This window comes from Haemaphysalis longicornis, unplaced genomic scaffold, assembly GCF_048455015.1.
Source record: "Haemaphysalis longicornis isolate Haplotype H1 unplaced genomic scaffold, Haemaphysalis longicornis Haplotype H1 scaffold_5, whole genome shotgun sequence".
In the NCBI taxonomy this organism is placed as follows: Eukaryota; Metazoa; Arthropoda; class Arachnida; order Ixodida; family Ixodidae; genus Haemaphysalis; species Haemaphysalis longicornis.
In genome coordinates this window covers 3,523,507-3,549,717 of record NW_027526385.1, presented here as the reverse complement: position 1 = coordinate 3,549,717, position 26,211 = coordinate 3,523,507, and the positions used below count along the sequence as shown (strand labels likewise).

The 26,211-nt window shown below is 48.8% G+C and overlaps 1 protein-coding gene across 1 annotated transcript; it reads right to left on the bottom strand.

Annotated features, from left to right (window-relative positions):
- Positions 1-1,839: 1,839 nt before the first annotated feature.
- Eif3l (eukaryotic translation initiation factor 3 subunit l) lies at positions 1,840-26,075 on the bottom strand. The gene is made up of 19 exons (XM_077669817.1): positions 25,895-26,075; positions 25,389-25,434; positions 22,033-22,144; positions 20,665-20,741; positions 19,034-19,089; positions 18,714-18,783; positions 16,419-16,492; positions 15,146-15,226; positions 14,780-14,870; positions 13,776-13,930; positions 10,760-10,930; positions 9,301-9,434; positions 7,905-8,037; positions 7,392-7,465; positions 6,632-6,695; positions 5,445-5,486; positions 4,946-5,038; positions 4,596-4,676; positions 1,840-1,950 (listed from the first exon to the last, which is right to left on the bottom strand). Exons 1-19 carry the CDS (start codon positions 25,925-25,927, stop codon positions 1,918-1,920), a joined length of 1,620 nt encoding a protein of 539 aa, XP_077525943.1. The 5' UTR covers positions 25,928-26,075; the 3' UTR covers positions 1,840-1,917.
- Between the last annotated feature and the right edge of the window lie 136 nt (positions 26,076-26,211).

Genomic DNA, 26,211 nt, shown 5'->3' with positions numbered 1-26,211 from the left:
GGGTGAAGACCAAAAAAAGGACTTCGACAGTGATTATGAAGCTGGTGCTTTTTAAATGAATGGCTCCAGCGGTGTTTATGGCAAAAAAGTATGGTTTTTTACCTCTTTTTTTATAAACTCAATTATCTCAAAACAATGTTTTTTACTACATAGGTACCATTATTTCCTATATCTTCCAAGACAACGAGCTAATTTTTTCCCCCTGTCATATACTTAACTTGTCACACCTGCTGTACTAGAATTAAAAATATGCACGTAACAGTTTTTTTGGTACACAACTTTTAATACTAAAATAATGCCAAAATTTAGGTACTAACGAACAAAAAATTATAAAAAACGTAATTTTTTAAGAATTATCATAATTCTAGTACAGTTAAAAGAGCACGAAATTTGAAAGAAAATGATATATAAGTTATGTAGATACCTTTCTTAGATGCCGAGAAAAATGTACCTCAATATGGCCAAAAATGCATGGGAAGTATAGGGCTTACCCTGTGCCCTTAAAGGGGGCTTCCCAGCAACCACACTTGGGCTGTGGCCAAGGGAACTATCACAGTTGACAACCTACACTGGAGGACCCATAGGTTAGGAAGGCAAGCCAATGCTCGGTAACCTCATTGGTCATGTAATCATCTGCCAGTTTTTCACTCACCCTTGATGCTGTTACAAGACACCAGAGTGTGTAGAAGCAGACAGCACAAGCACAACTCTGTGTTTGCAAACACTTCCTTCTATATTGTTACTAGTGAGCTTGTCAACATTGCACGACTGAACAGCAACAAGTTGATGGGGACCAGAAGAAAAAAACTGCGAGATGTTGGAGTCACTGAAAAAAAAAAAGCTTTTTTTTTCAAACCATTTTATGTCCCCAGGTGCACATAGATTGTGCCTCTGACAGTGCTCCAATTATCAGCCGTCTATGCATCACTTGCTTTTACATGTCTAGTTCCACCAAACGGCAGTCTGTAGCAGGACATGTTACTGCAACGCAAGCGGTGGGACTAGAAGCTGATCGAGCTCCTCTCTGAACCACAAGTCTAGCAGCTCTCATTGCACTTTTGAAGATTTGCCTTCTGCCTTGCAGCGTGTTTCGGGCCTTTGAACAAGTCCGGGAGCTACGGCCAATGAGATTCTTTGCCTCTTTTATGTTCATTGGACGGGACTTGTCAGCTGTCATTCACCTTGGACAGCCATGTTTCTCTTTGCAATAATGTGAGCCCGTGACCTGCACAAACCTCCTTGCCGACTCAGATGCTGGCAATTATCGTAATCAGCCACGCGTGCAGACATTCCCGATTTTCAAGCGGCATAATGATGGGTCCTCTTGTTATGCGATGACGACCCAGAACTTGTTCGCTCGAGAATTACACGACCCGCAGGTGTTCAAAAGAGTTTCACGTGGTCTGTCCATCTCCATGGTGCCCCGCTTCGGCTAATGTGATGGCCTTTGACCTCTGGGCATCGTCATCAAATTCCTCGATACGATATCTGTGTGAGAGGAGAAAGCGTCCTCTCAGTCTGTGTGCTTTGTATTTGTTTCGATTGACAGTGCCTGCCTGATCGGTGCACTCCTGGCCATAGCATGGAAAAGGGAGAAAGGGGACGGACCCAAATGAGGTTATTTGCATGGCGCACCCAGGACTGCGCAGCTCCCTGTTCACTGAGACATGAACCACGCAACGTATTGTACATAAAGTCTCCTCTTTCTTCATCCCACTCAGCCCCAATGTTTGCCCTGACCTCGAGCCCAAAGTAGTCCATCATGGGCCACACCATGATCCGCAACACCCTCTTCCTAGTGGAGGCTGAGCGTGCAAAGAGCAGTGACACGGCGGCATCTCCTCTCCATCCCTCTGCGTTCTTTATTATCAAAACTGGGCTGTGCCAACGGCCGAAGGTGCTTGGGGCTGTCGTCGTTCACATCTGCAGGCCACTCAGAGTCCGGTACAGCTGCAACAGGTGGGGACACGGGGAAGAGGGGGCTCATCACAGTGGCCACAACACACGACCAGAGTTGCTGCACAAGTACTGAAGCCAACAGCCGTCTGCTCATGAATATGGCCATTGGGAGACAAATTCTAGCGACATCTACCGAACAACACATTGGTATAAAAAGAAATCGCAAAGCTGAATGCTTATGTGTTAGGATGAAAGAGCATAGGTGCGGACGGCTTCTTTGCAGGGCGCAACTTTGGTCGCCCAAACTCAGCTAAAATGATTAACTGTTAAAAGCAACTCCTAAGTGTTCTTATAAAAAGCTTTCTAGGAGGTGTGTCTTCAACCCTTTAGGCAAGCATTCTTAGAACATGGCAAGAGAAACTTTTATGTTAACACTAGACTGAGTAACTGCAGCCTTGCTCCAGATAAAATCCTGCAAGACCAGTTTTATCACATATCTTTAACAATGACTACTCGGTATTTAGGTTAAACAAGATTGCAAAGGATTCTGCAGGGTTGGAAACATGTTGGATGCTCTTCGAGGCACGAACTAAAGCTGCAAGTAGTGCCAAATCTCCAAGCAACCTTTGACTGGGAGGTACCGTCTCTGCACCACCAAAACGATGGCTCATCGACGTTACACAGCCAGCAGCTTAATATGCCACAAGTGTAACTCCAAACGTGCACACACCACAACGCCTGGATGACTTCCTCGTGGCTGCCCGAGTGGCCAATATGCATTTCACATGCGCTCGTAGCTGACTCGCGCTGTGCACACAGCCAAGTTTATACAAGTATGTACACAAGAAATCACACTGTTCCTATGTGGAAGCGGTGTGTTTCAATGAGTGCCCCCGAGTTCACCAGCGTGACCTGAATACCACTGGCTCAATTCATTACGAAATTAACATAACTTCTGGCAGCACCACGACAATCTGGGCTTCAAAGAAAAATTTGATATCCACCTCAATGCAGCTGTACGGCTAAAGGGAGAGCAGTACAGCTTTCTCAAAATTCTCAGTTGAAGAAAGATTTGTTCTGGGGCAGAATTTTTTCTTCACAGAAACTTCCTCCACCTTGGGGATTTCCTCTAAATCTGGTCGATTAATTACAGGCTTTGTGATAAGCAGCAATTAATGGGAGCTACCGCAACATTCGCCCATCAATGACTGTTTCACAACACTCTGGACACTTATGCGAGGCAGAAATGGGAGGCCTTCCATTTGACGACTCCTCCACCTGGATGCACCCTAACTCTTGATGGCAGGTGCAAGGGAAACAACCTAGCACACTTGTGGTCCTTTTTTCTGTGTCATGTAGAGGGGATGAACCTGGGTCCAGAGAGAGACTGCTCGAGTGCCCTGCCCTCTCCTGCATCTCAGAATTGAAGACACACCCACTGCCAGGCGCCTCAACATTACAAAGCTCACTGAACTGCACTCACCACCCGCACCTAGGGGATTTGAGTGTGCAAGCACAAGACATCTGTGGGCACACCCTGAAGCCTAGAAACACCCACAGAGGTGTGTTGGACAACGCTTTATCAGCAGGAACTTGTGCCAAGCCCGATGCACGCACAAAGAGAACAAGCAAGATCCATTTTGGCCCACCTGACAATGCTAATGAACCAAACGTGGCTCGCTTCCTCGCTTAGAACAAACCTGCGTCAAAATGTCCGCTCATTTTTATTTTTTTTTTCCTGGTAGAGTCAAACACCGCCTCAACGAAATATTTCTAATTCCCCATCAGCTAGCCATTAACATCAATGCAACAAAGTCCTCGTTTTGGCTTCAACGAGATTTTCTACCAGTGGGGCTGGGTTTCAACATTTATTTTATGATAAAATAAGCATAGCGCCAGCCATCTGTAGCTTTTTATACACTCAGGGCGCTTAGTTTCACTGAAAACATGTGCCGTGTGCCCCCACCACCACCCAAAACAAAAACAAACGCATAGATGGACGCCCTGTTTGCTGGTGATAACCTGTGGCTGGCCGTTTTTACACACGGAACAGGTCCCGTTCGCCAAGCCGGAGTATCAGGAGCTACAGCCAATCCGTATCTAGTTTAAATCGCACGAATGTGCCCCGCTGCCTGCCTGCTGGTGCTGCGCTGTCATGAGTGCATTGTAGCAACTGTCGTTGCAATTTCCCTTCTACCAATTTTCACAGTCAAAACCAAAAATAAGGCGTTCTTTACCTACGAGTAAAAAACAGATAACCGTTGGTACTGCAGTAAAGTGGCCAGTCGGGCAAGTTGGTATGGGTTCATGGTGTAGCACAGCGCAAAAGACAAGATACACAAGCAAGGAACACAACGCTCGTCCTGTGCTTCTTTTCTTTTGCGCTGTGCTACAACACGGACCCCTGGTACGTTTGTTATTCGAATAATCATGACGTAACTGCACGTCACTTCCTTTTCTAAACATTGCATTATGCTTTCAATGAGGCTGATAAATATGGGGCTATTCTTTGTGCGCTTCTGTGGTGTGTTGGGGCAGATTTTGCCTCAATAAATTTCTGAACTTTTCCGCAAGTGCCGTCAATTTTTTTGTAGCGGGACTCGACTGTACGCACAAACCCAGTGCCTGGCGGGAAGTGCTTTAAAAAAACAAAAATAAACCCAGGTGGGCGTAAAAATGAACAGGGCTCTCCTCACCTCCTCGAACTTGTGGTACTGGCGGATGTAGAAGTCGCCGTAGCGCCTCGCCACCTTGGTGTCGGCAATGTGGATCATGTCCTGCACGAGTATAGACAGGCGGTGGACAACAGGCACAGAAGGAAATAAAGCACTCCAGAGAAGCCAACCTCATCAACTCCCTTAGCAGAACCCCTAGTCCAGACAGACGCCAGTCGCACATGCGCTACATAGCTTGAACTGTGCTTTTGTTGCACTTACTGCCCTTTTCCTCCAAAGAGCTAGGGACGACACATTAATGCCAAGCTCGCTACAGGTGCCATCCGCCAGCACACAGCTCGCCACTCCAAAGAAGAATCGGCCTGACTCACGCGGTCAATGAAGAAGTCTACGTCGGAGCCAGACTGAAATTCACCCTCCAGGCTGCTGGAGCCCTTGGTCCAGACCACGTTCTTCATCTTGTGCTGCAGAGGAGGCACAGAGGGAGGGGGAAAATAAAGCACCGTCACATCCCCCAAGTTGCAGCATATGGAAGAAACATCCCCACCTGCTTCAGGCAGTATAATTTTGGTGCTTGCCCTCATGCTGCAAAAGACTCTGCTTACGCTCCCTCAATGATTGCTCTCACATTACATTTTGGCGTACTCCTGTGTGTCTGTCAGCTCCTCGCAATTTCCCCTACACACACCCTCTACAAGGGCACCCTGTCCCACAGTCAAAATGCGAGCAAACTTCTAGAAATATTTCGCCCAGCTCCACCGTCTGGGTAACAATTGGGGAAGCACTTGTCACACGGACGGAGCTCACTGGCTGCACCAGCAGTCGTGAACGGGAGTTGCATGTGCAATGTGCGGCTGGCCGAACGCTCACCTTGAAGCTCAGAAGATGGCAGTGGAAGTTCCTCGTCTTCACCTGCAAGGCCGCCATTGAGCGATTAGGGCGTTGCGTCACGAGTGACCACTCTGACAATGAACATGCTGGTAGCAAGTACAGTGTAGACCATTTATAACGTAACCATTTATAGTGGGGGACCGGACATAACGCGGGTTTTTGTGACCACCGGTTTGCCTCACATAGAACTCAATGCATAAGCACACGGCTTAAAACGTGGTTGGCCAAAGCACAACACTGTTTATAGCGCAGTTATTCAGCGGGTCTGCTGATCGACCGGTGCAGCTGGGGCATCGCTTTAGGTTCACGAGAAAGTAAAAGACTGAATCAGCCATTTGATGCAACGCACATTCCGTGCCCTCCCCTAACATCGACATACAAAAGGAAAAAATAGGCACCCTTCAGTTCGCATGTTCCGTTTGCACTCACGTGATAACCACAACTGCCTTTGCTCAATGCACCCCGGAAGATAGCAAGACCCCCCTCCTCTCCCTGCATGCAATAAGTTGTTTCTATTAAACCGTTGTGCAGATAAACAGCTGCTTTCCCCCTTTTTGAACATTTGGAGATAGCGAGCCTTCACACCGGGGGTTTGCCCTACCTGCATGTTATGCTCATAAGCAACCGCCTCCGGCATCACAAACTGCGCTCCCTCAAAACACAAACACAAAGGAAGATAAAGCCGTGTGCACCGTTTGTAAGACTGTGCTTGCGGTTTGTAAGACCCTGCAGTAGCAACGGCTGTTTGAAAAAGAAAAAAGACGAAATAAAGATTGTGCCTCTATTTATAAGTGCTGTGCGTTTCAGTGATGATAAAGAATTACTTGAGAGGTAGGTAGCAATGTGGTGCTAGATTTGCGCATGTTTTGTTTATAGTGCGGCACTGCTTACAGTGCGGATCTCTGCGCATCCCGAGACATGCGTTACAAGCGGTCTACACTGTATTAGACACACATGCCCAGGTAAAAGAAAATCCTGCATATTAATTGGTGGGATTCCACAAGTGGAATGAATGTTGGTTTTGAGAAATTAAAATTTCGGAAAGAAAAAAAAGGAAGCGAACAGAACGACTGAGTGTCTCGTTAAAACTGCTTCACATTCTACACTCAAATGGCAAACCACAGCCAGAAGTAACAGCAGTGGGAAAGACATTTAGTGGCACTCACATCACTGTCCTCCAGGAAGCTAGCCAACTTGGACACTGGCATGGTGGTGTAGAGCTTGAGGAAGCTGGGGGGGGGGGGGGGGGGGGGGGGGGGGAGAGAGAGAGAGAGAGAGATGTGGTAAATCGGAAGGCAGAGACCAATCCAGCCAGGAGGTCAGAGACCCGTTCGCAAGCAATCGCAGCCTTTGAGCACCAAGCAGACCAGCTCAGTTTGAAGGGGGCGGAAATGTCGGTCGCTGTACTAAGGCACTGGCCAAGGATGATGCTCAGTGCCAACTCTCTGCAGCGACCCTTCCACCCTGGCTGCCATCACTGAACTACCCCAGCCAGAACGACACTGCCAGTGGGTCTGTGTCTCACGGGCGCACACCAGGCTCTCACGTGTCTCAGTGCCTGGATGACTGGACCGTGGTGGTGGCTTCTGCCACAGCCTTTTCCCTGTCTGTCAGTACGAAAACAAGCAGCTGAACTAAGGGGATCACCCTACGCCTGGGACTCAAAGTGAGAAGATCCCAGTGTAAATGATCTGTTGCACCTCCCTGCTTTTTCCAAGCTGCCTGGTTGGCCCTGGGTTGAGCTCCTACGGTGCAGTACTTTGGTGCAGCCAGCAGGCTATTACCGCTGCCTTAATACTTTCCTCGGTGCGAAGAACAAGGCCCTTCAGCTTGACACGGTAGTCTAGACACGAAGCCTCCCCCCACCACAAACAGCAGCCACCGCAACTCCGACCAGAGCAGGGGTGCCCCTCCCCCCTCGCTCACCTCCGGATGGTGGGGATCATGAGCTGGCCCTCCACCTCGCTCAGGAACACGTTGAGTTGCTGCTGCAGGGGCTCCTAGGACAAGGCAAGGCAAGGCCTCGTGTTAATAACGTATGCTCTGCACTAGCCGTGGCCATGCGCCCGACACACACCCGTTTATTTTTAACACAAGATGTCTTATGCACAGCCAGCCACAAGACAGAATCTGTCCCTTATCTACACAGGTCACATGCTGGCAAGCATGAAATTGTGGGCGGGCAAAGCGGATCCCAAGCACAGAGACTGTACACACCAATGACATCGAGTGCGAGTTGTCGACTTAAGGGCCAGTCACCGTTTACTCCTCCCTTCTGTGCAGTCCATTTCTGGCGCTAATGCCTCCTCGGCTACTTGGTGTTCTACATTGAAATTTTTCTTGCCACCCCTCCCTCGAGGCCCCTCACGGCCCCCCTCCAGTGCCATTGCCTCCCACCAAAAATCGGGACTGCTTGTGTTTTCACACACGGACACCCACCTTGGCGTAGTTCCTGGCCTCCTTGGCATCCTTGAGTTTATCGTCGAGGGGGCCCGGCAACAGCGGCGGCGGCACAGGGTTCAGGAACTTGGGGCAGGCCACACTGAAGATCTCCGCAAACACATTCTTGTCCCTGCAGGAGGAAGGCACATTTCCACACCTCCCAACGGCCATTCAATGCCCACACAGCTGGCACAGTCCGTAACCAAGAATTTCTCAGCCACTCAATTCTGCTTCTGTGCTTCGAAGGTGAAGGCCTAGGCTCGTTTACCGCCACATGGCGTTTGTGCCTCTTCCTCTACTTTCCCTTCTTCCTGTTTTGATGTAAATTACTCTGACAGGCAGACAGGCCACAATTTACACGGCAGCTCCCTCACAGACCCTACTCACGTGCCATCACGTTCACGTGTCAATGTGGCACTCGCACCAGGCCGACTCTCATTCCCCCTCTGGCAGGGTGCCAAGTTACCACAGTGGTGATGCACTGGGATATTTCTCTGGCTACCTGCGTTCAAACCCCACACCAACCCAAATGTGTTTTTTTTAAATTTCTCTTTACAGCAGCAGCCCTTTCGGTACGTTTGTGCTGGTGCCACCACTGATGGTCCCCTTTCACGTTTGATGAGCGATAGCATTAGGCCATTGCCTCAGTAATGGCTGACCACAGCTGCTTCCACTTTCGCTACCCTTGCCTGTTCGCATGCAACCCAGCCCACAGTCCACGAAACGAACTCCTCCAAGAAAGAAAACGTACAAGGCAGTTCTGACCCTCATTCTGACATTACAGGGGCAGCCACCACAGCAGCTTTACAGCTGTGCAAAACAACAAGCGACACAACAAGCCAGGTGAAAGAACAGCCCTCAAGCTCTCATCACACTAGCATATTTGATGGTCTGGGCTCATTCAAGCATGCCTCAACGAAGAGTGCGTCTAAAGAACACTCAGCACCACAAGCATGCACCGATACTCAGCACTTGTGCAAGCTGAACTGCCCTACAGCAGCCTGGACACACACCGCTACGTATTAACACTTCCTGAGCGCATTTCCTGCTCAACACTTCCAGCCCCGATGCCCCCAAGGGCAGGCAGGTCTACTCGCTCAACAACTCTACCAGTGCACCGACTACACCACACCAAATGATGTCAGTCGCTGCAGTAAGGCACTCGTCAGAAATGAGGGCACCAAATCTTCGAAGTGGCCTCCACATGGGCAGCCATGAACCACAACCCGCCAAATGGTGGCCTTGAGGGCCTGGCGTTGCCACCGGGTTGGTTTCCCTCGGACGTAACCCCGGCTGTGCACGTATTCCCGCACAGCCGGACGACTGGACCGTGGTGGGTGCGTGAGAGGAGGGAGAGAGAGGGAAGGCCCAGCACACACACACACAGACGCACCCTCGCTGCATCTTGTTCATCTGGTCCCCGTGCTTGTCCTTGAGGTGGGACAGGATGCTCTCGTCAATGCGCTGCGGGTGCAGCGTCAGGCAGATGGCCAGCAGGGCGTACATCTTGTCCGTCTGCTTGTTGATCTGCGACGCCACGAGGGATAGGGGGAGGGCAGAGTAAGGTCGCTGCTGCCGAGACTGCACCCGCCACATTCACTTTTCTCTACGTACTGGTGGTTTTACATGATGGCTGGGCAACGAGGTGTGCCGAATTGGAGGGCTACTGATCAACTTTGCGGGGATCCTTTGTATCCAAGTGCGTTCGCCCTGTGCGTTACGTCATCTTGTGGGTGGGGAGAGCTGCCCTGCCTGTCGCTCCTCACCCAGCAGATACCTGGCCCCTCACCCCTGTCCCTCTTAGCCCTTCCAGGGTAACGGACATACATGTACGTCCTCTACAAACACCTCCAAAATGGTCAATAACATATATGTAAGTCATCGCTTGTATGTTTAAAAACCCGCCTTTTTTGCCAACTTCTCTTGCTTGGCATGTGCTGCCACACTGCGGAAATACGTCAAATTATTTTCTTGCACCCATGGCTCTTAGTTTTTTTTTTTTTATGATTTACTTCAGCGACACGCCGGCTATCGCTTGCGCATCCGGCCGCGCGCGCACGCAGGCGCAGTGGCTGGTTGTGGTATCGTCCTCCGGGCGCTTCCCGCTTTTTGCACCCGCGAAACTGATGTCTACCTGATTTCAATTCACTCAAAGGGTGCCCGCTTGTTACTCTCTCGTTTTTATTCAGAATTTTTTTTGTGTTACTCATGAATAAACCACATATATGTAACAACACAAACAATTTTTTTTTGTCACTTTATGGTCTTCCTAAAAAAATTACGATAATTTTTGCTCGAAATAGATTAATCCGGAGAATTTAAATCAGCAATAAAAAAAAAAATCGACCCTGGTTGGTCAGCTTTGGTGAAAAGATTCGACGCTCAAAGGGTTAATCACATAATTTAAACCCTCTGAGAAATTTCAACATGAGCCAAATTTTCCAACATACAAGGTTCTTCAATTTCATCCCTCTAGTAAAACGAAGAAAAGAGGAAGGGGGAAAAGAGGGCACTACACAGTGGAATCGAGCCCCCATGAAGTCATATCCCCTGCGCTCACTTTTCACGAGCGTGTTTGCGTTTGCTGTGAACGGAACACGCCAGACAGTGCAACCAAAGGGCCTAAGTGATTTACGGCCCATGAAGAATGCGCTTCCTGTGGGCACAAAAGGCACGTCTCAGCTCAACTTGGAGCTTCTGTTAAGGTGCACAGTGTTGCTCCTATTGAGGACTTTTCGAGCCCACAAAACTTGAGAACCCCCTTCACTAAGAGACATCCTACTCGTTACACCATTACTTCCGTTGGCAGATAGGGATCCCCAGAGAGAGGAGGATGGAGAGGAGGCACATACCTGGTCCACCTGGTAGGTGCGCTGCTGGAAGAGGTGCTTGGTGCGCTGGATGTACACCAGGATGTTGGAGAAGGTGCGGATCGAGTCGGCATACCTCCGCATCATCAGGTACGCAAAGCCCACGTAGTAGTACGTCGTGATCTGGCACGCCGGCACCCGCGAGTACAGGCTCTGCAGGGGAACAGGGTGGGTGGGCCGCACGATGCACCGGTCTGTTAGTGAAGGTTTAATGCTCCACATTTATGGGGCGTTAGTGAAAATGCACCTACCACAGTTTGATGAGGTACACAGCCCTGCAACCACGACTCCCTCATCATATCTGGATGCCCTGTCGAGAGCTCAGAATTTCTGAGGTGGGACGCTTAGCTCTTTCCCAAAAGCACCCAAACAGTGTCGATAACACCCATGCCTGACCACAGTGGCAGCTTATTTCAAAGCTCACAGGCACGCTGTGACATTTGGCGGGTTGTTTAAAAACTTGTTTCAATTTCTGTATGCTCGTTTCTGTTATGGTATGACGGCAATTTTTGAATCAATTGCAAAACCTGCACCCCAGCAGTTTTTGGGATTCACTGATTTCTGGAAGTTGATTTTTCCGGCGCAGATAGCGGCAGTTCGTCTGGTGATCAATTTGAATAGACGAATTTCAGCTCAAAGAGCAACAATTGCCAAAACCAGCCCAGAACATTGGTTGCAGTAGGTAAGTGGATTTCGCTTTTCTACTCACCTCTGCCCCCTCCTTTTTGCAGCCAGACAAAACATGTTCGGGATGTTGGCAATGCGACAATTATTTCCCTGAGGCATCAAAAGAGTTGGCCAAGAATTGGTGCTGTCCAATCAGCAGAAAATGGTGTTCTGCCCAAGCAGAGAGCCAGGCATTGAATTTAGAATGGAACTTTGCAGCCACCTGCTTCTTCAAGTGGCGCGTTACTAACAATGGATGACTTCACTTTGATGCATCAAGTCCTTATAATTCTAATCCTTTCCTTCTATAATGGCTTGATTGGGAATTGATCAAGAGCACTGTCTGTTTCCTACCAAGGGTCCCATTCACCTGAAGACTGTCCCATCCCCCGCCAAAGCGTGTTGTGCCAATGTGATGTGTTTCTGGGCAATGACAACAATGACGCCTTTTCACCACAAAACTCACTGAGAGATGACGACGCTCTTCTACTGCATCACTGACCGGCGCGTTACTGGAATCACTCACTACGGCGCAAAGCATTGGACATGCAACCACTGTCCGTACCACATTCTTTACACGCTGGTGCCGTGACGCATTGGATACGCCACTCGCTCCGGGAATGGGAGATCCACGAAGTGATACCTGGCGGCGGATCGAGATGTTGTTTTAAGATGCAGCAGTGCATCAACGTTACAGCATTTGCCGTTATCCACAGAAACTGCTATGCGTTATCCACAGAAAGCACCAACAAGAAAGCTTGTTCACATTTTTCCTAAGCAACACAGCTGTGCGAGCTGAACGGACGTTTGCAAGTAATTAGGAGTGCAGTGTTATCTCCTTAAATATGCGCACAAGAAATGAAGGTACTCTTGAATCTCGCTATAACAAGCTAGCACATAACAGAACACAGGGTACAACGCTTGAGACCCCACAGAAAACTGAGTGTTCAACAGCTTGCTTTAATAAGACAGTGAACAAAAACAGTTTTTTTGTTGCAAAATTAACATTACCAGCCAATGCCACAGTGAAGCGCAATGCGGACTTTAGGCGGTGTGCAATGCGGCCACTGAATGTAGCAGTTCCAAATTTTTACCACACGTCTTACAGTAACGCATGCTAAACCGGGTGGTGTGCTGTGAATGTTGCTTGCTGCGACCGCCTGCAGCTGATAACGCTGCTATGTGTCAAATGCAAATAAGCCAAACAAGTTGCAGGTCTGTTTCTGGAGTGCCCCAGTGTTTCAGTCCAAGAGGTGCGTTGTGCGAGAAAGTTGCCAACCCAGAAATGTGTGGCCAATAAATTGCTATTGGCTACCATGCGTTCCACAGTGCAGGCCTCAGAATTAAAACACACGGAAAAGAAGGGTGCACACAGCACAGAATGCCTGGTGGAGTTTAGTTGGACACTGATGCGTTTCCATTCCCAACTCAATAGAAGTGCTTAGGTGTCCTCGGAGTATTTTTAATTGATGAATTGCATGTGATATGCAACAACATTATTTTAAACGAAAGGGTGAAATTGCAAGGTGCACTCTCTGGAGGAGGCTGCTGCAACAAAAGCTGTCACTTGCGGAGCAAAGACGACTGACATAGAAAAAGATTTTACCATCTCAATGAGTGCAGTCTACGATTTTAGGTGACAATGAACCTACTAGCTCACAGTGTTGCATGTGGCATGAAGCGGTAAAGAGGGTTGCCTGATATGCATTTTCTGTGCCGCCATGTCAGTGCACATTAGTACAGCGAAGATGGTATAAACAGAGCCTGGGCAGCTGAGAGAGCCATTCGCTCGTTTTAGGAAGACGCACCAAGGAGCCATCACAGACATCTTTGCCACAAAGTCTGCCAGAAAGACAAGTTGGTCCGTGTGTGCAACAAGGTAGGCACTTGATCTTTCTGTCTTTTTTTTTTCTTCTTTCTTTTCTTGCATTCAATGTAAGTGAGGAAGCCGCTACATTTTATTAGTACTCTGGACTGTCACACGACGACCTGCACTTGCATAAGGTGAGTACAGCGCTCCTAGTGCATAACATTTGCAGTAAATACCCTCTATGACTATTACAACATTGCAGCTTGAGCAACCAAATTGCAGCTGGCACCCCTTCGATTTCGTTACAACGAGATTTAGCCGCAGCTGTGTGTTCCGCTGTGCCGAACCGCTCCTGCTACGCGTCATCAACCTCCTCAAGCTATGCAGCGCAATCAGAACTCCTAACGTGGGTGACACCAACAGAGAGGTTCTCCCCAATCATCACAAGCTACACAGGCAGCAGAGACCGAGTACTGGGCCGTGTGAGGAGCAGGAAGAGGAAGAGGAGGCGGACGGCTCTACCTTCTTGTTGAGCTCGAGGTGCTCGAGCACCTTGACGGCCTGGTAGTAGTCCCCGAGCAGCGAGTGCAGGCGCAGCAGCCCCACCAGGCTGAAGTAGCCCAGCATCTTGTACAGTGGGTGCTGGCCAAACTCCCCCGCCACGCTGTCCGGGTCCCCTGCGGGTTGGCGCAAGGCCAGGTGTTACTTACGCCAGTGCAACTCCAGAGCTCTTTGATTTAGGCAGTTGCGTAACTCTGCCTTAAAAAACGGCCCACACATGGAACCCCCTCACTTTGGATTGTGCCTATGGTGGCACAATTGTGGCCACTGCATGAACTATCCAAAAAACACTAATTATTTAAACTGACAATTTAACGTTAAAATTTATTTTAAACGTGCATAACATTTTATTTTTGTACTTTCATAGTTTATTCATTGCTTTTTTACACCTACAGTTTTTATGCTGCGATTGTTTCGGCATCTGCGCAACTGTCTCGACCAATTGGCGCTTGTGTGGGCACTCGGGCACAGCATAGGTCCGACCTGAAGTACTAAATTTGCAGTGGTTGCTCTGCCTACGTAATCCTAAATAATCCTTTCAAGCTTGCGTAATGCTGTCGAAGCGAATTTTAAATTTTTGTTTTTGCTGCCGGAAGACCGCAGATGATGCGCAGCAGACGACAATGTGCAAGCGACGACGCATCTTGCTGACCACACGGTTGCATTTTTTTTTACTATTCTGGCTTCAGATTCATATAAAACACTTGCATGGTTAAACAAACTGGGCTCCTTCGGCCCAAAAAATTTACACAAGTACCCGAATACCATTTTTAGCCTAAGTCATCGAGCAGCAAAACACGTTGTATAGTTAATTTTCCCACAGACAGATGCTGCCACTGTATAGAAAAAAATCATAAACGGTGGACCAATCCTAGGGCCGCTTTTTCATGCATGGGACCCATGGGGAGTTTCGCAACTCCAAACTCAAGTAGTTCTGAGTGCGACCATGGAGCCGCCCCACTGACCTCCCTGGGTGTACACCTCCAGCTGCAGGTTGATGTTGGACTTGTCCACGAGCGAGTGCAGCACGTTCAGCACACTGTGCACGTTCCAGATCTACGGGGGAAATACATGAGGGCCAAGGAGAGGGAAAGCACGGAGGGAAAGAGGAACAACACCAATGAGCAGATCAAAGATCGAAGGCAGTATTAATGCGTTGAACACGAAACTGATTGTTTGCACCAATGTGGGAGCGATGCCACAAGCCCAACCAGCCCAGGGGGCTGCTGTACTTACTAGCAACCCCTACAAAGGAGGAGGAGGAAAAGATGGGGGCAAAGGTGAGGCAACAGTGGCACCAGAGACACAGGCTGCTGCAACAGCGTCCTCACCTTGGGGTTCGAGTTGAGCAGCTCAATCTCGTCCGGCGTCTTCTTGCTCAGGTTGCTGCGGTACTGACTGAACGACTGGAACTGCACGCACAGGAGGCAGAGAGGCACACTGAGACTCTTCCACGCGATGGGAAGCACATTTAAACTCTGTTTCATGCATAGCATGCTAGACTGCTAAGGCTGGAAAGCGTAATGGAGCGCTTCTTGTGGCAACGCTGATCAAAGCAATAAAACTGCAAATACTATGAACACAATTATTATAATTAGGTTTTGGTTAGCGTTACCCAAACATACGTTTACGGGTGCTTACTGCTGGAATATTTGACAGCCTTTTGCTTTCAGTATTTGTTACAAGAGGAATTCCGAGACGGTGCCATGGGTCTAAGTGGAGTCCAGATACACACCTGAAAATTAGAGCAGACAACGCGTCCAGTTTCGCCACTTTATTTCTGTCTCTCCCTTTAGTTAAGTAGGCAGCACTGTTTTACCAGTGTTTATTTCCTCTCTTGCCTTTTATTATAGTTAAAAAAAAAAAGCTCTAGGCTCTGCTTCGAAAATTTGTCCTTCAAACATGTTCCATTCCTCGGCACACACCTCGTACCACTGAGTCAAAGCCCAAGAAGTAGTGATGCAATTTGTTTCTTTTTTCTTTTTGAACTGACTACTTCTGCAGCTTCCACTGCATTGCATGCTATGCATGAAACGGAGTATAGTTTCAACCAATTCATTTTTTTTTGTGTGTGTGAGAGCTCGAGGTAGGATGGGGCACTTGGCAATGGTTTTTTTGTGCATGTGGAGTAACGTGAACTGCTACTGACCCCCCAGACTGAGCAACATTACTTTACTCTAAACACCTTCTTCCCACACTGTCCAACTGTATAGATGGCTTGCATTGACGTCACCTTAGCTGCCATGCTTGTGACCCACAAGCACAGCGAAAGGCTGTACACTAATCTTTTGGAGCACTAAAAATCAGGAAGTGGGTCACAAGAAAGGGTTGTGGTGACCGCATGTGCAAGCGATGTGTTGCTCAGTGCAGTATGAGGGCCAGTCATGGCATCCTGCTTCCCCATAGTGTCCATAAACACAAACGGATGGCGGGGGCAAATTACCACTACAACTGAACTGCCTTCCTAAACTTCTAGTACTGGAGATGCTGTTGGTCACAGGCCAGCTGGCAGTGGCAAATGTCCATTTGCTCGAGCGATAATGAACTGGGCTGCAGGGCCACGTTGACGCCTGCACTGCACTCATTTTGCTGGGCAGACCTCACCTGGTAGATGAATTCGTCAATCAGTTCCCACAGCCACTGGTTCGGGAGGACCAACGCAACCGGCCCGTCCGTGCCTGCCAGGAAGGAAGGAAAAAAAAACCGGCAACTTCAGTGCACACCAGAATCTGTACGCCACGCAAGAGAGCAGAATGAAGGAACGCATGACGGTATTTTTCTACTCAACGGCTTGGTGCACAGAAGTGAGATTGAGTATATGTGGACCCTACTTATTGTGGACAATCATTTAATGACAGTAGAAATCTTAGTGCAGCAAATGCTTACTCACTACAAAGTACTGTCCGGTTCATTAAAAGTGGGCTTCACCACAACACCCAATCCTCCATGCATCCAATTGTGGTAGAGGATGCAATGAGCAAGGTAAATTTTGCACGGCGTAAAAAAACACACGGGACACGAGTAAGAAATAGACACCACAAACATTTGAGAAATAGACACCACAGCGTTTGTGGTGTCTATTTCTTACTCAAGTTCCGTGTGTTTTTTTACGCCCTGCAAGATGAACGTATTCCGACTTGCCCAAATTTCTGCCTTGAACAAGGTAAAGCAGAACCTATTTGCTTTTGTGAGCCGCCACAATTACTGCACTTTAAACTGTGATAACGGGACCTGACACATCAACAGCGACTGCATCCTGCGACAGATGCACTGATGCTACTATGCAGCAAGACCATCCGAATCCAAGAGTGTGGCCTAGATTGATTGCTGATGAAAGGTTCCGGATGAATCGAGACCACCGCGGGTGTTTTAACGTGCATTTGATGTGCATGCAATCTAATTTGATGAAACACTCTTCCCTGGCTCTACTAGCCGAGAGGCCGTTTCAGCGTGTATTAAAAAAACCCGGGAAGAAATTTGCGTGAACAAGAAAAATGCCTCGGGCGTTCTGCAGCAGTGAAGGGAGGCACACAGAAGCGAATAAACTGAACCTGATTCTCGTTCCAAAGAAGTCACAGCAACAGAGAAGAACTGTGCAATTTTTACCGGTCACGAGTACATTTTAAGCCACAAATGCCATCACACGGCGTCACGAAAACTTTGTTTAGGCACTATTTGTTCACACTTAAATTAATTTCTAGTGGCAACTCAGGTGGCGGCATTGTGTAGTAATTTGTACCTGGAGCCATTTCAAAGCTTAATGTTTATTTGCAATGTAGATCTGCAAAATATTATACCGAAGGTGCTCTACTGTGAGAGAAAGTGGGATTTTACACAAAATTCATCAAAAACTTCCCTCAGACGACTACCAACCACACTGACTGCCATCTTCTGCCCCACCACGCTCCTCCCCATCTGGGAAAAGCTACTGCCACACTGTAAGTGTTCAGAAACGAGATATTTACAAATGAAATACTGCCTGCACCAGACAATACGTGGGAATATGGCCGCAATGAGAACATCTATGAGAGGTCAGCTCCCAATCTCCACACAGCCTGTGCGGCTGGTGGAAAGACCGCACAGGGGCCGCTGTAAGGAGACTCGGCCACGCCAGCAGTCCTCCGATGAAATGCACACCCGCCCTTTCTGTTCAATTCATGGGGGACGTTCAGGGTTGTCGGACACCACACTACGGCAGCAATGAAATGCGACACTCGCTGCCAACTCTCAGAGGTGACCGATCTGTCGGCGGCAGCCGCCCACGAGTCACCAGAACGGCAACGCATCGAGGCTGCCCTGCCAACAGCTTCCTTTTCCACGAGCGTAACCCCAGGCATCCGCCAAGAGATGCCCGGATGACTTGACTCGTGGGTAGGCAAGCACTTCCCCCATTCGTCCGGCCAAATGCCGCCGGAGCGAGAGTATGGAATTTTGACCCACTTCATACGGCTCAGATCCTGTGTTCCGCAAAAGCATGGGCCACTTTAAACCTGCCGTGTTATGCACGGTAGCCCTTGCAAGACGATAGTGTTAACGGAAGAACTACCGAAGCGAGACCAAAGCCATGGCTGCCCTTAGCGGGGATCATCACTTTACTGACATGGTCTGTATCCATGATTATGATGATGATGATGAATGCCGCGTACCCAGCGGGAGATTTAACAGATACCACCGCCACATTTCTTTCTTCCCTTCTTTCTTTTTTTTCAACAATGAAAGTACCAACAATGGGGCAATGGACTATCAACAAACCTTGCTGTAACAATCTTAAGGCACTTGCTATTTTCCCACCCCTCAAAATCCCACAAGAGAAAGAAATGAATAGTGCAAAAGCGCCAGCCCTGCGAAGGGTGTGTCTGCGGCAGAGCCAAAGAGGCGGAGGTTCAAAGGGGCACTCACTCAGGATGTAGTTGAAGAGGGCACAGTAGTTGTAGTACGACTCGAACCGCTCGTCAATCTTGGGCGACCCCTGCAGGTGACAGAGAGGAGAGCACCGCACAGGCAGTGTGCAGGCAGGTCAAGCGTGCCACACAAAGCTTAGGGGGGAAAAAAATGGGGGAAAGGGGAATAATGCATATACCCTGCAATAAACACCTATGCTGAACTCAACTGCCCTCTGCGAGACAGTGCCCTGTCTCCAAACATCTGAACTCTGCCTCTTGCTAAATCTTAGCGGGTTTATCTTGAGGGCAGCCGGCGGGAAAGCGATGCCCACTCACCCGAGCGTAGATTTGTCGGTAGTAGAGCTCCTTGTAGAGGATCATGAAGATGTGATCTGCGAGAAAAAGGGAGACAGCGGGGCACTGAAAGCTCAGCTCTACACTTTCAGCCCCTGTGGCATTTCTTGTGCTTCCTGTGGGGCCACTTAAATGCTCACGACTTAAACTGAGGCCACCAACGACCAATCAAATGAAAACAAGTAAAAACAAATCAATGAAATGGCGACAAATGAAAACAAGCAAACAAATAAGACAAAGGTGCTTATATGCTGTGGGGATTGTGGCTGCCCGCGATCCCGACTCGGTACGCGGCAGCGCTCAAAGGGCCACGTGGCTTGCACGGGATTGCGCAACAAGACGGCAAGAACGTGGCCTCGGCACGGCCACGGCAAGAATAGAGGGGTTCGCTTGCGCGTCACGAGATGGCGCCACCAGTGCGCGCGGAGTGGCTTCGGCGGAGAGGCGGCTGCGGAGAGTGGGGACTTCAACTGCGGCGCTCGGCGGCGGCGGGCGGCCGCTCCGAGCGAGGACGAGACCACGAGACAGCGGCGGCGGCGGCAGAGCGACCTGGCGCCTTCCCCTTCGAGCCTGGACCGACCATCGTCCACCGGTAGCGGCGGAGTCGAACGACTCCGGCCGCTCGAGCAACGCGGGATCCAAGAAGACGGAGCCAGCTAAGGGAGGTTTTGGGAATAAACCACCCTTGGAGGTTGGCGTCGGTTGCCTTTGTCTCTTGCCTGCCTCTCACGCCGGCGCCGTCTACATGGCAGCCGCGTGCGGAGGATCGTCGGAGTATGACCCACACCACAATGCTGAGAACATCACCTTCATGTGCTAAATGGGGAAAAGCCGGGGTAGCCGAAACTTAGCCTGCAATTGATGCAGCTAATATAAAAATCAAGCAGGTGATAAGATGATGAAATGGTGAATGTGGTTAGGAGGTGTGGCACTCCCTAAGAGCGATGAGAAGCATTGGGTTCTCCATGCCAGCACTGCATGCAATGGGGCCTTAAAGGAGTACTGACACGAAATTTCAAAGGTGAGATAACTATGTAAAACGCTTCCTTTTTATCAGGAGATACCTCCCAGCAAGTTTCAAGAGCAACCGTTCAGCGAAACATATTTAAAATCCATTTTAATCTTCGCCCGCACGAGAAAGCCCAGAGCGGGCCGACGTGACACCATCTGCTACTTGCCCCAAACTGCCAACGTCGGCGCCCCCGTGACGAAGCCGACGCGCTGGCTATGGTTGGCGCGCGCTGCTCGGGCGAAGACACGTCATGATTTTGGGACTGGCGTCATGCTGCCCGGGCCTGTGGGGACGGCGAAGACCTCGGCCGGTCTGGGCGCATGCGTGCGCTCGCTCGCGCGCGCTTCCAGAGAGGGAGCGATACGGCAAGAATGGTGACGCCATGTGATACCTCCTGTCATGGCGGCCGCTCGGCGTTTTTTTGTCGAAACCGAAACTGGCACGAATAAACGACGCCGTAAATGAATGTTTACGCTGCGCTCGACCGTCTAATCTGTCATTCTATGATTAGTGGGCTGGTAGGCACGCATAGCAGCGAAAAAAACGTAACATGAAAATTTCGTGCCAGTACTCCTTTAAGAACAGCGTGTGGCTCCCTCACCATCCAGGATGTGGGCCATCTCCTTGGAGTTTGGGGGCGGCATCACCTTGCTGTGCTGCTCCATCAGCTTGGCCAGGCTGCAAGGGGAGATGCAAGTTGGCAGGGCCCACAGGTCGCACGGGGAGAAGGCTGTGCCCCCGCGCTTCGAACCTTGCAGGCAATGTGGCCACACAAGTAGGCTGGTGGCCGTGAATGACAATTCCGTCTACCTACTTAATTCGTGTGCAGAAACTTCATTACAACAACGTATTACTTTTCAAACAAGCGACTCTCACACACGCAGCGGTGACAGGTGGCTCGTTCCCCTTCAGCACACTGGGTATCTTCTACAGTCCTTGCAATATTCATTGCCCTCCGTCCTTAACAAATTTAAAAAATATGGTATCGACTACAGTGAATGTACGAACACGAATTTGCGTAAATATTTTGTGGCCATATAACTATTTGTCGGCGGTGTCTTTCATTCATTTCTTGTGCATCCAAAACTTCTGATGTCATTCATACATAAACAAGCGCACTGGTTTAAGGCATGGGGATGTCTGTATGAGTGAACTACTTTATTTTTGTAGCTCTAGAAACTGTGAAAACCAGGTTTTTTTTTTCTTGTGTGAGGTAATGATGCAGCAGTAACTAAATCAGTCTTACTTTTGTGCACTTGTGTTGGCCTTTATTGTTTGTTTCACACAGTGAAGTGTCACATGCCTTGGATAGGGTATAGCTGGTTCTGTTATATTTCAGAATTGTGTTTATTGTGTCAATGCATTTTTTTCTATTGTTACTTAATGTATGTCGTGATTAATATTACCTAGGAACATACGCAAGAGTGTGTACACTTATACACTGTTCGTATATAGGTATGTTTTTACATGTGTATACATCTGTTAATTTCACATATATACTAGCGCGTGTACGCTTTTTGTCGTTGCCAGCAGCTGCTGTGTTTACGGGCTGCCAGGCACCCTTCAAGTGGTCGCAGACCGCTTTTTCGCCTGGTGGACCCCCAACACTGCAATGTTGGAAAATAAACTTGAAATTAACCCCTGGTGAGCTAATACTAGTGATTACCAGCTAGTTGAACCCTTCAGTGCCACTGACATAGTGGAACGTTTTCTCCTCCCTTCCCAGTCACTGATGTTCCTCTACGTTTTACACTTGTTCTGCAGCCTTCCGCATATAACCTTCTAGGCGTGCTGGGATGGTACTGCGACAGGCATGGAGTAATGCGCTCGACATCGTAAATTAAACCGCCACGAGAGCCAGTTGAACAATTGTAGAGCTGCACTGGCAAGCTCCAGTGCCAAACCCACTGAGTTCCAGTTGAGAGCGGGTGCAAGGCTGCCGCACAGTGCGACCCAGCAGGGCACGTACTTGTTCTCGTAGATGCTCTGTATCTCGTACAGGTTCCCCTCCTGGATGGCCTTCTTGAGGAACATAAGGGTGCTCTGCATGGCCTCTGTGAGCTTGTAGCCCTGGGCATAGCCTGCACCCCCACGCGCGCATCGCAAAAGAAAAAAACTCTCAGAGGGACGCACACAAATCTCGGGCTGAGACGACACATGCCACAAACCATCAGAACAATACAAACCAGCCATTCCAAGACAACCACCAGAAGAAGGCCCACCCGATGATGCGCAACCTTTTTTTTTTCCAGCATGATACCTCCCGTGCCTCCCCTCTGCAACCACAACCCTGGACATCCCCTAAAATGACTGTTCTCGACACGTGGCTATTCCCCACCTGTCACTTCATAAGCGTCTTCTCCCTGATAAAACGCAAGACAATGTCCCATTCACCTGAGAGCCCAACATGCAGGTGGACAGACAGACAGGCAGGAGTAGTAGTAGTAGTGTGTGCCAACTAGTATTACCCGGATCGTACGGTTGGTATGTGTCAGTATAATTATGCTCCCAGAGGCTACTGCTTAGGTACGGCTCTGCTGAAGAGGGAAAGAAAAGCAAGTACAACCGCATTAACAATTGTAACGCAATGTGCAGAACAATGTCGTATCAGTAAAGAAGCAAAGCAAAGTGAGGAACATGGCAGAAAAAAAAAATCTTGCTTACAAACAAAGCAAAAATGACAGCGTTTCAATTTTTTTTAGCTACAGATGGCAGACACACATATCTTTCCTTACACAATACAGTGTGCAGACCAATCTACATTACCTAAGGTACATTCCAACAAGTGAAGAACGGAGCAGGGGAATACTCGTTGACAAAGCTAATTGTGTAGCTTTGCAGTCAGCACTGATCTGCATTTCCTATAACAGCCTGTGCCACACACAAGGAAATAACTATAGTTTTGATCAGGCCAGATTAAAATTATTTTGGTAAATTTTTGCTGGTGCTCTGTGCAGAACACTGTACACTTAATACAGTATGGCAACAGGTGGGGATATGGCCGCACAGCAAAGAGATGGGTGCACAAAGTTACATTTGAGGTTGCCAGCTTTGTATCCAGTAACAGCTCATTCAATACCCCCTGCTTAACCCTTTTGCTGTCACTCATGTCCTGGTACGTTCTCCATTGTGGGTTCAAAAATTTGCACCCACGCGCAAAGCTGACGTGCCTAGACTGTTCGCGCCATCTCTCAAATCTCTGTAGAAGCTTGTATTATCTCTATACTCGGTTACAACTTTAGCACGGCAACGGAAGTTGCCGCTGTGCCTCATCACCGCAGCCGGATGTTACTCCACGCGGCGCAAGTAGTGCGTTACTGTGAGTATCTTGAACATGGCATGAGCAGTTTCCCTCATTTTATGGATTAATATGCTTATAAAGTACTGCAGCAACGACAAATAAACTATGCGAGAAAAGGCAGGCGATATCACGCATTCATAGCAATCTCCTTTCAAACGTGCGCGCCCGTTGACATCCGGGTCCGTCGGTTTGGCGGAGTGATACCATACATGAGCTATTGCTGTTCTTAACTTGTTCCCGAGTATACCATGTAATTTTGAAACGTATATTGAAGAGCTCAGAGTGACCGCGCCCACCCTTCATTGCCGAGAGGCATGGTTGCTCCGCATGCTCTACTCTCTCTGTCTGAGTGACTCTGCACATCGTGTGCAATTACGGGTACAGGCATTGTCTGCCATCTACTGCAGGTATGTTTCTTCTGTTCACGTATCTGCTATGACACGCCAAATGAGTCGCGCCCGCCGGTGCCTCTCCAATAAACGAAACATGACCCGATCGCGGCTTTCGCTTGCTCGCCGCACCCTCACTTGCTGCTGTCCGCAGCAAACGAGGTGGCTGTATCCACTTTCCACCTCCATCTACCTTCGTGATTTCACAAAACGCCATTTCTGTGCATTGTGCAGGCGGCTAAAAGTGCTCCCTCCATTTGTATGGTTACTTTCGAATGGCTTGACCATGCGGGTCCTTTGACTGCGCACTGGAGTGCTGTTTTTTCCGATTCCGAATATGAGCCAAGCTCGGATTCGCATTCTGCGGAGTTCCCTGATATTTCCAAAACCACGCCGACACTGGGGGTGTGTCACGGCCAGAAACACCCGACAGTGAAAGGGTTAAAGGGACGATGCAAAACAAATAAACCTTCCGAAATGCCAGTGCTTGATTATGTTGCTATCACTTGATGCTTTAGATAACTATGTTGTTGTACACCATCGTTTGTTGAGGGCTGAAACATTGGGGCCACGTCTTTTCCGTGCAAATTGGCAAGATAAAGGAAGATCCCGTGATACTGGATTGCCTCAAAGACCAGCAATGCAAATGGCTAGTCATGGCCAGAAGCGAGCAATGCGACATATGGCAGTGACAGAGGGAACCAGTGGCGCTGTATTATGTATTGTGTGCGACAGCTCGTGCGTCTACTAGCGTGTCACGTCGGTGACCAAAATCATTTTATGTTTTGTCCTGGCTGCACGTCTCTGGCACTTTCCGTGATGAGGTCAATCCACCAACCACTTCTCTGTAAACATGGCTTCGCACACCTGGGCACCCCTCCTCCACTGGTGCCCGCAACAACATGGTTGACAAGGCTAGACCCTCGTAGCGTCTCAGCCCCGCACACTATGACAAAACGTCGAATGACCAGCGTGCGACGTGCTTCCGTCCCAGGCCACACAAGCCTAATAGTTGCACTGCAAGCTGACTCTAGGCACCCCCTAATATCCACTTCCATAAGGAGCACGACACTGTCTTTTCAGTTCCCTTTGCAAACAATTTCTTTTCTTGACCATGGGATGTCTGCAGATTGTTGTGACATTCTTTAAGTGAACTATGACGAAAACAATCAGTTTATGATTCCAATTTTTAATCCGCAAGCCCTGAATAAGCAAAATTTAACAGTACACTGGTGTGTGGTAGACCTAATGTGACATCAACAAGCAGCATTTGCTGTCAACATCAGCTGTTTGCGCTGTGTGAGCAGGGGAATAAATTACGCAGTTCGAATCACAGTTAGCACCGTTCCCGTGGCTTGATACCGACATCGCTTACGTGGCAAAACTACACATATTTGGCAAACGCGCTACTGTAAAGCACACCATCTTGCACAAGCGTTCAGGGACCAAATACTTTAAACATAACACTCCAAAGTGAGAATGTGAACGAGAATAACGCAGGAAAAGAAGTGGCACATCTACCACAAAAGACGAACGCCTCAGTCCTGTTAGGCTGACATGACATTGGTCCCGAAACGCAGGGCCACAATTGCGAAACGTGTTTTGAATGGAAAGAACACCGAAAAGATTGCTCACCATGAATGTCGGGATCATTAATGGGATAGCCGTAGGAGTCGACGTACTGTAACGAAATAAGAAAAGCAAATATGCAAGCCGAAAAATTACGACGTCTGCCAAAACCGGCAAATTTCTGGTGGATCTGTTCAGACATCCAGAATTAAGAATTCGACGAAAGAACACCCGAGTCGCTCCGCCCAGGTGGGGCAGTTTGTCGAGCATTGCAAGACCACTACGCATGTGAACCTAGAAGCTGCTGCTGTTTTTAAAACTATGATTTGCCTGCGACATCGAGTGTTAACGCTGAATATCGTGTGACGCATCCCCGTGTCACCATTTAAGAGAAAATACAGCTGTTGCACATTCACACAGCAAGTTAATGGTCCATGCACACAATCACAGTCACCTGCAACCACAGGAGGCAGCCAAAGTAGAGATTTGGCAGCTCTAAACCTGCCGTGTAGTGAACTCGGTGGAAACCACGACATATTGCTACATGCACGCGTCAGATTCGGTAGACTTACTTCAACGTCGTACTCATCCTGATCGCCCATCATTTCGAACAAGTCTCTAAACAAGCAGTCCCAACCACTGTGGAAGAATTATATGCGATCAAGATTTGTGTCTTAAATAATTAACATGAGACGGAATAGCCACACACAACCGCAAGCCTTGCGGCGAAAAACCGAAGAGGGAAAATGCACAGTGTTTTGGGCCGAAATTGCAGACGCTGTCGGTGACGCTAAAAGTGACTAAAATGACAAAACCTGTTAATTAGATTTGCCGCATTTTGTTCAACAAATAACTAAAAAAATAACTTGCGTTTAATAAATGCGAGAAA